This window comes from Peromyscus californicus, unplaced genomic scaffold, assembly GCF_007827085.1.
Source record: "Peromyscus californicus insignis strain IS unplaced genomic scaffold, ASM782708v3 Scaffold_11__1_contigs__length_118956290, whole genome shotgun sequence".
NCBI classification, from domain to species: domain Eukaryota; kingdom Metazoa; phylum Chordata; class Mammalia; order Rodentia; family Cricetidae; genus Peromyscus; species Peromyscus californicus.
In genome coordinates, this window is record NW_026294402.1 from 16,049,036 (window position 1) to 16,064,918 (window position 15,883).

Below are 15,883 nucleotides of genomic sequence, written 5' to 3' on the forward strand. Positions count from 1 at the left end.
TTTTAAAAGATTGAAATCACTCTTTGTATCCTATCTGACCTCAGTAGGTCAAACTTAAAATGGACAGAAAACAAATCTTTAGTAAACGCACAAACTCATGGAGCTTGAACAACTCATTACTGAATGATGAACAGGGCAAATAAGTGGAGGGTTCTAGCAGGCCAGAGCACGGCAGCCATGGCACCAACAGGTTTTGCCTTTTACCCTTCCCTCTCCCTTCCTAAACCGTTAGATGACATTTCTAATGCTAGTCACCAAGGTCTATTCCTTTACTTGGCCACTTTCTTATGCCTGACTCATTCCTGAGACTGATCACCAAGATCCAACTGTCAAAACATCAAAGTCCAACCATCAAAATTCATGATTTTGACTACACTAATTGAAATACCCAATCAGAACTTACTCATCCCAGCTCATTCTAACACAGACCTCCCCTTTTTCCCTCTTAAAATTAACACTTACAAAGCTTCTGTGCAATTCAGATTCAGCCACCTTGTCTCTGCTTTGCTTAATAAAGGATTGATTTGTGTTTGGTTTGTGCTTGGATATTGGTGTTTGGGTGTGGTCTGTGCCTAAGCCAGGGTCCAGAGGGGAGCATCCTGCAGTACTCAGGTCCCTTCAACAAGAAATCAAAAAAGAGATTTAAAATTTTTCTGGTACTAAATGAAGATGAAAACACAATACAACAAAACTTCCAGGATAAATTGAAAGCAATGAATGCTGAGAGAAATGTATAGCTCTAAGTGCCCACGTTTTAAAAAAATCGGAGAGTACAAATAAATGACAATGATGCAATTCAAAAATTTGGAAGAACAAAAACAAACCAAATGCAAACCCAGTTGATAGCAAGAAATAAGAAAAATCAGAGCAGAAATCAATGAAATAGACTGATTTTATTTTATGTGTGTTTTGCCTGCATAGATGTCTGTGCGCCACATGCATGTTTGGTGCCCATGGAGGTCAGGAGAAGGCATCACATCCCCTGGAACAATATAAAGTATCACTGAATCTAAGCCGGGCGGTGGTGGCGGCGCACGCCTTTAATCCCAGCACTCGGGAGGCAGAGCCAGGCGGATCTCTGTGAGTTCGAGGCCAGCCTGGGCTACCAAGTGAGTTCCAGGACAGGCGCAAAGCTACACAGAGAAACCCTGCTCGAAAAACCAAAAAAAAAAAAAAAAAAAAAAAAGTATCACTGAATCTAAAAGCAGGTTCATTAAGAAGGTAAGTAAGATTGACACTTGGCCCAACAAACCAAAAGAAAAAAAAAAAGAAAAGAGGACCCAAATTAACAGGTTTAGAAATCAACAGGGAAATATACACTAAAGAAATTCAGAACATTATAAGGGGATATTTTAAAAATCTGTACTTCATTAAGTTGGAAAAACCTAAAAGAAATGGATGATTTCTAGATTCAGCCAAACCACCAAAACTAAACCAAGAAGTCAACAACCTAAAGAGACCCATAACAAATGAGGAGATTGAAACTGTAACAAAAAGCCAGATGGCTTCACAGGAGAATTCTATCAGACTTTTAAAGATCTATAGCCAGCCCTCATAAATTGTAGAAAGAAAGAAAGAAAAGAAAGAGATAAAGAAGAGAAGAAAGAAGAGAAACAGAAGCACTCCACAATATCACTCTAATATCAAAAACAGATAAAGACCACAACAAAAACAGACTCAACAGAACATAGACGCACAAAAAATGCTCATTAAAATACTTGCAAACAGAATAAAGGCATACATTTAAAGGGTTACGCATGTACGAATGTATCTATATCTAGAGAGATAGCTCAACAGTTAAGAGCACTTATTGCTCTTGCAGAGGACCCAGGTTCAATTCCCTGCACATGCTGGTTCACAACTATGTGTAAACTGCAGTTCCAGGGTATGTGATGCCTTCTTCTGACCTCCATGGGCACCAAACATGCATGTGGAGCACAGACATCTATGCAGGCAAGACACATAAAATAAAATGCATAAATCTAATTTTAAAACTTTAAAAAACATTTTAAGAGTATTGTATCAGAGCAAATTGGCTTTATCCCTGAAATGCAGGGATGGTCCAACACATACAAGTCAATAAATGTAATAAACCACATAAATGGACTTAAAGACAAAAGCCACACAATCACCTCAATAGGTTCAGGAAAAGCCTTTGACAAAATCCAACAGTCTTTAGTAGCCTTAGTAGCCATTTCTTGCCCTGTATATGACCCAATATCTTTGTGACTATTAAGTCTGTATGAACAGCAGTAGCTTCCATTAAACAAAGGATTAAGATTGTATCTGATGCCTAGAGAGGAGATTTTTCTCCTTTTTCTGAAACAGACCTACCTGATGTTTCCACCAATGTATCTGGGATTGTGCTTGTTGTGGGGTATCCACCAGAGAAGACTGCTCGGACACAAGTTTAAGCCAATTAAATGTCTTTATTAGCTAGCTGGTAACTACACTGGGTGGTCACGATCCCGGTGTAACCCCGAGGCTTTCTCAGCGTGAGCTTTTAAGCACAAAACCATGTTGACATACTTCACTTAACAGTTAGCCAGAAGCAGAACTACAGAAGCCAAAAAGCAAGGTTATTACATTTAGAAACTTTCTCATAACTATAGATTTTTGATGGGTTAGGCCTTTGTTTTAGCAGGTGGTGCTGTCTACATGCTGAGTTTTACAGCCTGAATGATACTTCCATCATGGCGTCAGTTGTGCTAAGGTCTGTTACATGCTTTATAATTTCCTTTGTTCCGTTACTATAATAATTTTGTGAAAGAGTAACCACATTTGCATGTGGAATTTGGGGTAACTTCAAATCTGTGTTCCTGGACCATAGTCTCTCATATTTGGCTCCAGAATCATCTCAGTCTCTCTGCCTCACTATGCAGGCTAGCCCTGAACTCACAGAGATCTGCCTGCCTTTGCCTCTTGAGAGAAGGAGCGAGACACAGACAGAGAGAGACGGGTTTAAGATTTAAGTCAGACGGGGAGAACTGTGAGCCGCCATCTGGGTGCTGGGATCAAACCTGGGTCCTCAACAAGAGCAACACTCTTAACCCCAGAGCCATTTCTCCGCTCCAAGGACGCCATCTCCGTCCAGGACAGCCGAGACCCGAATCTCCCGGGCTACACTCCGGAGCGGAAGGGGAAGTGACGCCACATAGGCCTCCCCCCCCCCCCCCCCCAGCGATGGCTGCATCCTGTAGTTCGCAGTGCCGTTCTCCACCTCTGCTCCATCTTTACTCCTAGGGAGTCGCGGAGGTGGAGGCGACGGCGGCCGTGAAGGGTCAGTTTAGGGCGTGGCTGTGTCCGCGAAGGCCCATAGCCGGGACGGCGGGTCTCACGTGCACCTCGCCTCCCTCCACCGCTGAGAACGCTCCCCGGCCTCCCAGGGGCTTGCCGTCGGCTCGGCCCCCTCTGCAGAAAACTCCCCAGCCGCCTTGCAGATTAGTCAGTCTTCCAGGGGACGGAGCTCCGCCGCTGGCATCGCCCTGCAGCCGCCGCCGCCTCCGCGCGACCCAGCGATCGTGGAGCTCGGGTGAGCGCCGCGGGCTGGGGTTTGTGAAGGAAGCTTCCCACGCACAGCGTGGCTTTGTCTTGACATCGTCTGTTTAATTCTGTCACATGACACTGGACATTATGGTAGAAAAAGTATTCTTAGGTGTCTAGGAATAAACATTTCTGTTTGGGAGTGAATGTGAATGTTTATTTTATTTATTTATTTATTTAATTATTTAATTTTTTTTTTTTTGGCTGCACGAGAAGTCGCTGTGTAGACCAGGTTGGCCTCGAACTCGTGGAGATCCTTCTGCCTCTGCCTCGGTAGTGTTGGACTAAAGGCGTGCGCCACCACACCCCCCTGAATGTTTGTTTCTTTAATCGTTCCTTTTCTTTTTTTTCCTTCCTTCCCTTTCCTTTCTCTACTCTTTCTCAGTCTTTACCTCTCTTCTTGACTTTACTGCTAGTAAAACTGCTCATTCAGTGAGCCACACACCCCCGCCCTGAATATTTTGTACATAAATGTAGATACTGTGTGACTAAGGCCTTCTGCTGGTGAAAGCAAGAGTACTCCGCCCTCTCCATGTGAAGTTCCTAGGCCTGTGCATCCTTAGAGAATTTCAAAACAGGAATTCCCCTGCCTCGGAGGTCAGAGACAATTGCAGGAGTTGGTTCTCTTCCCACCGTCTGGGTGCTGGAGTTCAAACTTGGGTTTTATGGCTTGGCCTTTACCCACCGATCCACCTCCATGGCCTCTGTTTGTTCTTTGAAATAGGGTCTCATGTAACCCAGGCTGGCCTCAGCCTTGCTATGTAACTGAGGAACTCCTGATCCGCCAGCCTTTACCTCCCAGGTGTAGGGATTTCCAGTGTCTAGCACCATGCCTGGCTCTGTAGTAACTTTTGAAGAGTTTTACATTCTTTAAGAAAGTCATACATTTTGCTATTTCTAATTGAAGTCTCATGGGATGTTTAAAAATACCTGTGTTTCTTCCTTTTTCTTTTCTTTTCTATGTACTTACAATAGCTCCAAAGGAGAGGTTTGTAAACTGCAGTAAAAGTTGGTGGTAAGTAGCGTATGCTTCTTGGGGCACATGGTCAGGAATTACTCACTTCTGCTTTAGTAACTGTGTGTCTGTAGTCACCCTGTGAATGTTCTGGTCGTGAGCCACAGCTGTTTCTCAAAAGCAGAAGAGTTCATCTTTAAAAGAGGGCATGGTGCGTGGAGTGTGTGTAGCCCAATGGTATCGAACTTACTCGGCAAACCTGAGGCTCTGAGTTTAGCCTCCAGAAGCAGGTACACAAAAGGCTCAGGGTTGCTTTAAAGTACCAAGAAGGCCAAGGTGTCGTCTGGCACTTGGACATCTTTGGATCTGCTGAATAATGCAGATCAGGACTTGAAAACCTTGCATTATATGCTTTAAAGCTTTATATTTATGGGCTGGGGGGATGACTCAGAGGTTAAGAGCACTGACTGCTCTTCCAGAGGTCCTGAGTTCAATTCCCAGCACCACATGGTGGCTCACAACCACCTGTAATGAGATCTGGTGCCCTCTTCTGGCCGTCAGGCAGGCAGAGCACTGTATACATAATAAATAAATCTTTAAAAACATTTATTATTCTTGTATACATGTGTATGGTGGGTGTGGCTGTGCATGTGCCATAGCACACACATGAAGGCCAGAGGACAACTTGATGGAGTCCATTCTTTCTTTTTGTGGGTTCTGGAGATTGAATCCAGGTCTCCAGGCTTCTGTGGCGAGCCCCTTTGCCTGCTGAGGCCCCTTCTGCTGTAGTTGTCTTAACTGGTTCTGGCCTGCACTTGAAACTGGAGGCTATAGGTGACTGCAGGTGTGTTAAAACACATTCAAATCTTGGAAATGTTACACTCCAAAGTCAAATTTCTGTAAAGTGTCTTGTTTGGGTTGGTATGAGGAGCAATTGAGGAGCAATAACCTAAATGAAATCTTCAAATGAATGTCTTGACTACAGCACTGAACCTTTAGAAAATCTCACCCCTAAATCTTCCACACTTTCAATTTTTTTGGTATACTTCCATATGTGTGTGTGTGTGTGTGTGTGTGTGTGTGTGTGTGTGTGTGTGTGTGCAAAGATGCCACAACAGACACGTGGAGGTTAGAAGACAACTTGGAGTCCCCCTACTATTTTGAATCCTGGGGATTGAACTCAGTCAGCGGGCAAGCAAGCCATCTCACCAGCCCACCTCCCACTCCTGCATGACTGGGGGTGAGGGAGAAGTGGGTGGTACGGTTCCTTTGTTTTACTTTTGAATAAAGTCTCTTTATGTAGCTTAGAGAGTCTTGAATTGACAATCTTCGTGCCCCTGTTTCCTTAGTGCTGGGATTACAGGTGTGTATTACCATGCCTCCCTGTGTGTCCTGCCTGGCTTGGAGCTGGATAAGTAGATGATGATTGCCTGGAACTCAGAGATCTGCCTGCCTCTGCCTCACCGGTTACATGCCACTATCCCAGCCGTGGATCTCTTACAAAAGTTTTTATAGAACTTTGAAACTTTTAAGTTGTTGGATCTAACCAACACAATGCCACCATAGTTTACCTGTGGGCTGCTTCATGCTCTGTCAAGTCTTCTGGGGACTGTTATGGTATAAACCAGAAGAGTAGACAGATAAGAGGGATGGTGATATAAAGATACCCTATTTATTCATCTTGTCAGGCCAATGCGACCTGCTTTCTGTTCATTACAAACTAGAAAAGGGAAAATAACATTAACCTTGTCAGTATATGCCATATTGACAATCATTTGAAGATGTGTGTGATGGCAGAGGCCAGTAATTGCAGTGACTCAGAAAGTGAGGCAGAGGATCACAAGGCTAGCCTGGGCTACATAATGAAGTCTTGTCTCAAAACAAAACAATTGGTATGACCACCTGCTTATTTTCATGTAGCTGATGGTTTTACTTCAAGACTCAGGGACCTTTACACTGGCCATTGAAACCTTCTAAAGGGTTAGTGCAGTAGGTCAGGTGAAGACAACAATAAGTTGTGTTGGATGGCTTAACTAGCATGATTGCTAGTTATATCAAGTCTTTCATGTTGGTATTCAATTCTAAACTTCTCAAGGGCACTTTATTACATCTGGTTTATTGTGCATGAGGGTAGAGACTTCCAAGACTCCCCAATTATTTCTTTTTTGTTCAATTTCTCTCTTATTTTTGAGATTGTAATTACATCATCTCTCCTTTCCTTTTCCTTCCTCCGAACCCTTCCATATGCCTTGTTCTTGCTCTCTTTCATATTTATTGCCTCTTTCCATTAATTCTTGTTACACACATAAATATCAATGCATGGTGTCTTCAGCAATAGGGACTTCCTTCAATCTCTGGGGGGCAAGCAAGGGTAATTGCAATAGCCTGTATGTTTTAGAAGTCTCTTGGACTGCCCAACCAACAACTCAAAAGAGGACTTCTCATGCCTGGTATTGGGATAAGTGATCTTAGGTTCTTGAAGGGAACATTGTCAGTTCAGATGAGAAATTTTCATTTTAACTATATATGTATATTTATACAGACTTAGGTGTACTATGGATATTTTTAGGTAGATAGTTGATAGTATGATCTTACAACTTTTTCGGACATCCTTACTATTATTTTACCCTCCTTCTGTATTTTCTCCCTCCCTCTTCCTAATTAAAGCCCCTCCCCCATTTTTCCTATTTCCCATTTCAGATCAATCATACTGTGCTATTCTCCTCTCTGTTACTACCCCACTCTCCTGACTCCAGAAATGGTCCTTTCTACTTCCCTGGTTTCCACAGCTACTCCAGGTTGTATATTCACATCTGAAGATTTGGAGCTAGGAGCCTCAGGTGACAGAGAACACGTGACGTCTGTCTTTCTTGGTCTTGTGTACCTCACTCATTATGATCTTTTGTAGTTCCATTCATTTACCTGAAAAGTTCATGATTTCATTTTTTCTTCACAGCTGAAGAGTATTCCATAAGGTATACGTAACATTTTCATTATCCATTTGTCAGTTGAAGAACATTTATGTTGTTTCCAGTTTCTAGTTATTGTGAATAGAGCATCAATGAACATGGTTGAGCAAGTATTTGTGGAGTAGATGTTGAGTTCTTTGGGCATATGCCAAGAAGTGGTATAGCTGGGTCAAATGATTTTTAGCTTTTTGAGAGTTCTCCACATTTGAGTCATATAGTGGTGCACGCCTTTTAATTCCAGCACTTGGGAAGCACGGGCAGGCAGATCTCTAAGTTTGAGGCTGGCCCTGTTTATAGAGCAAGTTCTAGGACAGCCAAGGCTATACAGAGAAACTTTATCTCAAAAAACCAGAGAGAGAAAGATTGATTGGTTGATTGATTGATTGATTCTCCACACTGATTCTTGTAGTGGCTGTACCAGTTTGCTGTCTCCCCAACAATGAAGGAAGGTTCCTTTCCCCCACACTCTATTCAGCATTTGTTGTTGGTTGAGCTTTACCATCAAAGTTGTTTTGATTTGCTTTTCCCCAATTGCTAGGGATGATCAACATTTTTGAAACTTTGTTTTCTTTTGAGAACTCTGTTCAGGTCCCAGGCCCATTTTATGAATGGGTCATTTGTGGGTTTTTTGTTTGTTTGTTTTGTTTGTTTCTTTCTTTCTTTTTCTTTTCTTTCTTCCTTTTTTTTTTAAGCTCTTTATATATTCAGGGTATTAATCCTCTGTCAGATGTCCAATGAGCAAAGATTCTTTCCCATTCAGTGGGCTTCCTCTTTACCCAGTTGATTGTTGTTTGTTTGTTTGTTTGTTTTTCGAGACAGGGTTTCTCCGTGTAGTTTTGGTGCCTGTCCTGGATCTCGCTCTGTAGACCAGGCTGGTCTCGAACTCGAAGAGATCTGTCTGGCTCCAGTTGATTGTTTCTTTAGCTGCACAGGAGCTTTTTAGTTTTGGCAATTGTTGAGCTTAATTCTTGCGCAAATGGAGTCCTACTCAGGAGGTCTTTTCCTATGCTTATATGATATAGGGTAATACCTATGTTTTCTCCTAACAGTTTCACTATTTCAGGTTTCAGGTTTAGGCCTTTGATCCATTTGGAGTTAGTTTTTGTGCAAGGTGGTAGATATGGGTCTACTTTTATGCTCCTACATGCAGACATTCAATTTCCCCAGCACCATTTGTTGAAGATGTTTCTTTTCTTCAGCTTATGTTTTTGGTATCATTGTCAAATATTAAATGCTGAAGTTATGTTTGGATCTTTGATTTTGTTGCATTGGTCTGCATGTCCTTTTTAATATAATTTTTTATTTTTATTTTATGTACATTGGTGTTTTGCCTGCAGGTATGTCTGTATGAGTGCATTGGATCCCCTGGAACAGGAGTTACAGATGGCTGAGCTGCCATGTGGATGCTGGGAATTGAACGTGGGTCCTTGGGAAGAGCAGCTGGTGCTCTTAACCGCTGAGGCATCTCTTCAGCCCCCCTCCATGTCTGTTTTTGTGCCAGTACCATATTGTTTTTATGACTGTTGACTCTGTGTTCTTTTTGTTTAAGATTGTTTGGCTATTCAGGGTCTTTTGTGTTTCCATATGAATTTTAAGGTAGTTTTGGTGTTGGTTTTGTTTGTTTGTTTTTCTATTTCTGTGAAGCATGAGAAGGGGATTCTTCAGTTTTTGAGACGGGATCTTGCTATGTAGCTCCAGTTGGCTTGGAATTTGTAGTAATCCTTCTGCCTCACCCTCCCAAGTGTGTGGATTGTGTGGGCTACCACACCCAGCTCTGTTTGCTTCTATCATAAAAGCCTCCACTTTATATGCCAGACAGCTAATTGAAGGGATTCTGCCAGCTGCCAAGAATGTCTATATATAGTTACACATGTAGGAAGTAGGAAAATAACCACTGGGTTGGCCTGCTCTTCAGTTGGTCCATCTGTGAGGTAAGACATGTTAAAGGTGAACTGGAGCCTGGCAGTATAGCTCAGCAGTAGTGCCTGCCTAGCATGGACGGGACTCTGAGTACTTTGCCAAACAATAGCAATAACAACAAAAACACCAGTCAATCAGGACACCGTAAAATTATAGTTCACCTGGGTATGGCAGGACTTGAGAGGCAAAGGCAGATGGATCTCTGTGAGTTTGAAGCTAGCCTGTTCTACATCTGAAATTCTAGGTTAGTCTTAAACAACCAACCAACAAACAAACCAGACCTTTAGAAATATTAACTTCAAGCTAGGTATGGTATTACATATTTGTAATTCTAATACTTGGGAGGTGGAGACAGGAGGATCAGGAGTTAAAAGTCATTCTCAGTCTTATAGCAAGTTCAAGACCGGCCTGGGCTACATGAGATTTTTGTCTCCAAAAAAAAAAAAATCATGACTTCATAGAAGTGATCAGCCGTAGTTGTGGAAGTCACTACTATATTATATTGTACAGTACAGGTCTCGGCTGTACTTCTGAGCCTGTTGAGGCAAGAATGACAATCACAGGAGATTAAGGCCAGGCGTGGCTGCGCATGCCTTTAATCCCAGTACTTGGAAACTGAGGCAGGAGAATCTCTAGTTCCAGTCTTAGAAAATAAAACATGACAGACAGAAGATGAGAAGTTTGCAACAACTTCCTGCATTCAGTCTAAATTCACCACTATGTAACTAACATATTTAAACAGTTACTTGCAGTGTCTAGACCTGTTTTTCCATTATGCCTACTGTGAAGGGTTGGTGAAGTAATTAAATACGTTTATATAGGACCAGCAAGATGATTCGTCTGGTAAAAGCATTTGCCCCATGCCAGATGACCTGGGTTCAATCCCCCAAATTCATATGGTGGAAGGAAAGAACCAAGTTTTCTCTGACTTTCACATGTGCAAGGTGGACACTCCTCTATATACAAAATAAAATGTAATTAGTTTTAAAAATAATAATCAACCAGTTTATATATAAATATAGGTATATTGCATGTTCACACATTGGTCTTCAGTAAATGACAGTGTTGTTAATAATACTCCATTACAAGGTGCACTGCCAGGCTGGAGACATGGCCCAGCGGTTAAGAGCACTGTCTGCTCTTCCAAGGGTCCTGAGTTCAATTCCCAGCAACCACATGGTGGCTCAAAACAGTCTGTGATGAGATCTGGTGTCCTCTTCTGGCCTGCAGGCATACATGCAGACAGAACATTGTATACATAATAAATAAATCTTCAAAAAAACAAGGTGCATTGCCTTTAGTAGCTTTTACTTACATCATATGTGGAAAGTGAGCTCATGTATGATAATGAACTATTGCTTTTTGATGATTGGTAGGAGCAGGCTCCTGATAACCCCGAATAAAGTGTTGCGTTTCACCATCCCTTGAGATACCTAAGTGAGGTTGCCTTAGCATGGAAAAAGGAGCATATGGGCAGTGCCACCTTCAGGATGGCAACTGCTGATGTTTTCCATTGCCAGACCTGTCGTTCCTTTTCAGGGAATCTGATTTAAGTCCCCTGAATAATAAAGATTCCTATGATCCCAGCCTGAACAGTCATACTACTCTGCTTAGTTTACCTTTTAGTAGACTAGTAAATGCTCATGTTAATTTCCTGTCACTGTGATAAAATTGTGACTGGGGCTGGGATCAGTTGGTAGATCAGTTGCCTAGTATGCCCAAAGACCTTGGTTTCATACAGCACCACATAAACCATGTATGGTAGTGCATACCTGTAATTCCATCACTTGAGAGGTAAGGTAGGATGATTAGGAATTCAAGTTTATCCTTGGCTACACATCAAGCTTGAGGTCAGCCTAGACTATATGAGACCTTGTATCAAAACAAAGAAAAGCTTGACACCAGCATCTTATAAGGGAAAAAGTTTATTGCTCTGAGCTTCAGAGGTTTTCATCAAAGTTCGCTTGACCCTGTTTCTGAGCAGAACATCATGGTGGGACAGATACTGTGAAACGGAGCTGCCCACCCCACAGCAGCCAGGAAGCAGAAACAGCAAGAGAAAGAGTGCAGAAAAAAATAATTTCTTTGGGAACACATCCTCAGTGACCTACTTCTTCCATCTAGGTCCCACACCCTAATTCTGATACCTCATAATGGCCCATTAAGTTATGCATCCATAGTTAATCAATTGTTTAATCAACTGGTGATCTCTCATGACCCAGTCACCTACCAAAGGACGTGTACACTGCTGTATTACCAAGCTATCAACTGTAGGTGAAGTTTTTCACTGGGATGGCTGGCTCCCAAATAACCACACGGAGACTTCTTATTAATTATGAAAGCCCAGCCAATAGCGTAGGTGTGTTTTTAGCTAGCTCTTATGACCTAATCAACCCATTTCTATTCATCTGTATGCTGTCCCAAGGCTCATTTGCCTCGTCTGTGTACTCTCTGTGCTGCTTCTTCCACGACTGGCTGGTGACTCCTGAGGCTCCGCCCTTCTTCCCCAGCATTCTCTCTGCCCTGAAAATCCTGCCTAGCTACTGGCTGTTTAGCTTTTTTTTTTTTTTTTTTTGGTTTTCCGAGACAGGGTTTCTCTGTGTAGCTTTGCGCCTTTCCTGGAACTCACTTGGTAGCCCAGGCCGGCCTTGAACTCACATGTTTAGCTTTTTTATTAAACCAGTCACAGTGACATATATTTACACAGTGTAAAGGAATATTGCATAGTCAACACATGAATTTGTGAGAACATTTCAGTACCCAAACCATAATAATGCAGATGGTAAGTCTGACGCCTTCCTTATATGTGTGTTTTGAAAAGTTCTATATAATCCTCATGAAATATATTACTAGGGGAAAATCAAGTGTCACCTCTCTGACTTGAAGTTGTCTTCCCTATGAGACATTTTCCCAGTGCGCAGCATGGTCCGCCCACTCGTTTCCTGCTTCTGGGTGTCACAGGACTGACTGCTCTAGCATCATGTTTGTATCTATGGGTGAGTTTTCTCAGGTGTGCAGGATTGCATGGGTTTCATATTAGGGTTGTGTAATGGTTATTGTTAATTGTCAACAGGTTCTAATACCACCTAGGGGACAGATCTCTGGGCACACCTTTGAGATACTATCTAGATTAAGGGTAACCTCTGAGAATGTCTGTGAGGGATTATCTTGATTAGGTTAATTTATGGGGGAAGACCCATCTTAACTTCGGCAAGGATCCTGGACTGTATAAGATGGAGAGTGAGCTGAGCAATGCATCCCTTGCTTTTCTGCTTCCTGATTGTGGCTGTGATGTGACCGTTGCTCTGAGCTCCTTTACCTTCCCACCACAATATGCTGGGCTGTACCCTGAAACTGTGAGCCAGAATAAGCCCCTTCTCCGTAAGTTGCTTTTGTCTGAGTATTTTATCACAGCCACAGAAAAGGAGATATGGCAGACAGAATGAGTCAGGATGTATAAGAAGGCAGCTCTGGGCTCTCATGTCTTTTGTCTTTTCCAGGAACTCCCTGGAGGGACTCAGACGCCGTTCTTGAAGAAAAGATAACGGTAGAAAAGATGGTGGCTGATTGCCTGACAAATTGTTACCAGGTGTGTAGGAACTGTGTCCCACAGGTGGCATGCTTACCCCTACCTTGCAGATACACGTTCTTCAGGGCAGACTTACGTCCAGAGCTTCTAAAACAAGTAGAAGCCCCTGAAGAACTGAGTACCTAGCGGAATTTCTGAGAGAGTGGGGACTCTGATATGGTTGAGGTATTACCTGAAAATCATCCCAGGATTTCAATAATTACTAATTAATCTTGACACTCATGATGCCAAATGCACATTAATTATGTCCAGTTCAGTTATTCTGACAGATGATAAAGAAGATCTAGTGTCCTTTTTTTTTTTTTTTTTTTTGTAGTAGTATTTATCACTGTTAAGGTAACGTGTAGTGTGCTTAGAAGTACATTTTAAGAAATTGAGAAAAGGGCTTCTAGTCTGGTTGTGGCAAGGTTTGTTCACCTGTCAGAGGGTCATTATTAGTAAATGACTGGAACATATCAACAAGTTAAGTGTAGGTGTGGGCAGGGGTATTGGGACCACTAAGCCCTGGGGCAGTCAATGGAAGCTCTCAGATTTCTGTATGGGTGTTGGGTCTCACTTCTTCGACTGTAGAGAACATTGGTGCCTATGTTATTGTTTACTCAAACTCTGTGTGTGTGTGTGTGTGTGTGTGTGTGTGTGTGTGTGTGTGTGTGTGTGTGATTTAGGTCTCGGTAACTTTTGATGATGTGGCTGTGGACTTCACCCAAGAAGAGTGGATTTTATTGGATCAAGCTCACAGAGACCTCTACAGAGAGGTGATGCTGGAGAACTACCAGAACCTGGCCTCAGCGGGTAGGACTGCCACGGCTCCTTATGGCTTCTTAGGGAGGGGAGGGATGGTATATCCTGGGTGTCCTGAGGGATCAGAATGCAATGGAAAGTAGGAGACACACAGACTGTGTCCTAGTACCATAGTCTGTCTGTGGAAGAAAAGATCCAAGATTCCCAGTGGATGTCTAGAACTAGATGGAAATGAACTGAACTGAATATTTTGAGTTACTTTTTCCTGATTTCACAGATTAGAGATTTAATTTTTGGAAATAAGATTTCATTGTAGTTAAGGTTGACCCTGAACTTCTGATCTTCCTGTCTCCACTTACCAAGTGCTGGGATTACAGATATGTACCATAAACATCTGGCTGGAGACTTCTTGGAAGTCTGGCCTGGGAGTAGATTTAGCATTAGGCTGAAGAGATAGCTCAACAGTTAAGAGCACTTGTTACTCTCGCAGAGGACCCAGGTTTGGTTCTCTGCTCCCAAATAGCAGCTCACAACCTTACCTGTAAGTTCAGTTCCAGAGATTGGCTGCCTCTTGTGGCCTCTGGGGCACTGTATGCACATAGTACACATATACATATACAAGGCAAAACACTCAAACAAGAAATAAAACTCCTAGGCCGGGCGGTGGTGGCGCACGCCTTTAATCCCAGCACTCGGGAGGCAGAGCCAGGTGGATCTCTGTGAGTTCGAGGCCAGCCTGGGCTACCAAGTGAGTTCCAGGAAAGGCGCAAAGCTACACAGGGAAACCCTGTCTCGAAAAACCAAAAAAAAAAAAAAAAAAGAAATAAAACTCCTGAGCTGGGTGTGGTGGCACACGCCTTTAATCCCAGCACTCAGAGACAGAGGCAGGCGGATGGATCTCTGTGAGTCGAGGCCAACCTGGTCTGTAGGGTCTATAGGACAGCCAGGGTTGTTACACAGAGAAACCCTGTCTTGAAAAAACAAAAAAAGGAAAGAGAGAGAGAGAGAACTGCTAAGAGTAGAGAATAGCAACCTCAGCATCTCAGCATGCAGGTTTCCCGTCCACACTTTACAACTTCCCTTTGGCATATCTGAGTTGCCATCATGACTACTGTTGTTTTGAGGCCATTAGTAAAATGAGAGCTCCATGAGCCCCATGAGTGTCGCTGTACTGTTTTTTGTTTTGTTTTGAGACAGTCTCATTATTTAGCCATGGCTGAACTGGAACTCATTGTGTAGACCAGGCTGGCCTTGAATGCACAGAGATCCACTTGCCTCTGCCTCCCAAGTGCAAATGCTGAGATTAAAGGTTTGTGCCACCATGTCTGGCAAGTTTTACTGTATTGCACCAAGCAAGCTACTCAGAAAGGTGCTAAATGACGTGGAGCAGGTAGCTGATGGAGTGTGGCTTTGATGGGCAAAGGATGATTGCATCCAAGGTAGAACAGAGGAATAGTGTGAGATTCTATAATGCTACTCAAAATGGTGTGCAATTTTATATGAATCTTTTCTGGAAATTTATTTAATATTTCCAGGACAGGTGGGTAGTATGTAACTAACCACAGACAATGAAACCTTGAATAAGTAGGGGCCATTGTGCCTTTTAATTTTCTATGGTGGTTCGCAAAATGCTGTATCATGTGAATGGCATCACTACCAATCACCTTGTTAGAAACATAAATTATTGGCTTGACATAGTGGTGCATAGCTCTAATCCCAGCACTTGAGAGGCACAGGCAGATGTGTCTTTGTGAGTTTAAGGCCAGCCTGGTCTACATAATGAATTCCAGGACAGCTAGAGCTCATAGTGAGACCCTGTCTCAAAATAAATAAATAAATTTTAAAAAATCAAACTTATTGAGCTGGGAAGTAGCTAGGTGTTCTATGCAAGTCCCTGTGTATAATCCCCATCACTACCCTGTCCCGCAAAAAAGTGAGAGAAAGAAGAATATAGAAATGTAGTCATTTTCTTCCTTTGACATACTAAGTCAGAAATTCAAAGTACATCCTACTTATGTGAGTTTAACCTAGATGAATCTGATGCTATGTAGCCTGCTGTTTGAAAGTAAAATTATCTTTGTTTCACTTTACTTTCTATTTGACCTGAAGTATTAGTGTTTTCTTAGACTGTATATAATCATCATTGGGGTGTCAGTTCAGCAGTAG

At 42.5% G+C, this 15,883-nt stretch overlaps 2 protein-coding genes across 12 annotated transcripts in view; one reads left to right on the forward strand and one right to left on the reverse strand.

Moving 5' to 3' along the window:
- The window catches only part of LOC128119761 (zinc finger protein 426-like), a 167,716-nt gene that overhangs the window by 88,628 nt on the left and 63,205 nt on the right, over positions 1-15,883 (reverse strand). The gene's annotated exons all lie outside the window — the stretch shown is intronic.
- LOC128119784 (zinc finger protein 778-like) overlaps positions 3,165-15,883 on the forward strand; it is a 53,949-nt gene continuing 41,230 nt past the window's right edge. For 7 of the 11 annotated variants that reach the window (XM_052753376.1, XM_052753401.1, XM_052753409.1 and 4 more), the window contains exons 1-3: positions 4,565-12,383; positions 12,888-12,976; positions 13,642-13,768. In XM_052753376.1, the coding sequence (XP_052609336.1) occupies positions 12,368-12,383; positions 12,888-12,976; positions 13,642-13,768 (232 nt within the window). In that variant the 5' untranslated portion in view covers positions 4,565-12,367. The other 4 variants (XM_052753367.1, XM_052753385.1, XM_052753446.1 and 1 more) reach the window with 4 other exon arrangements.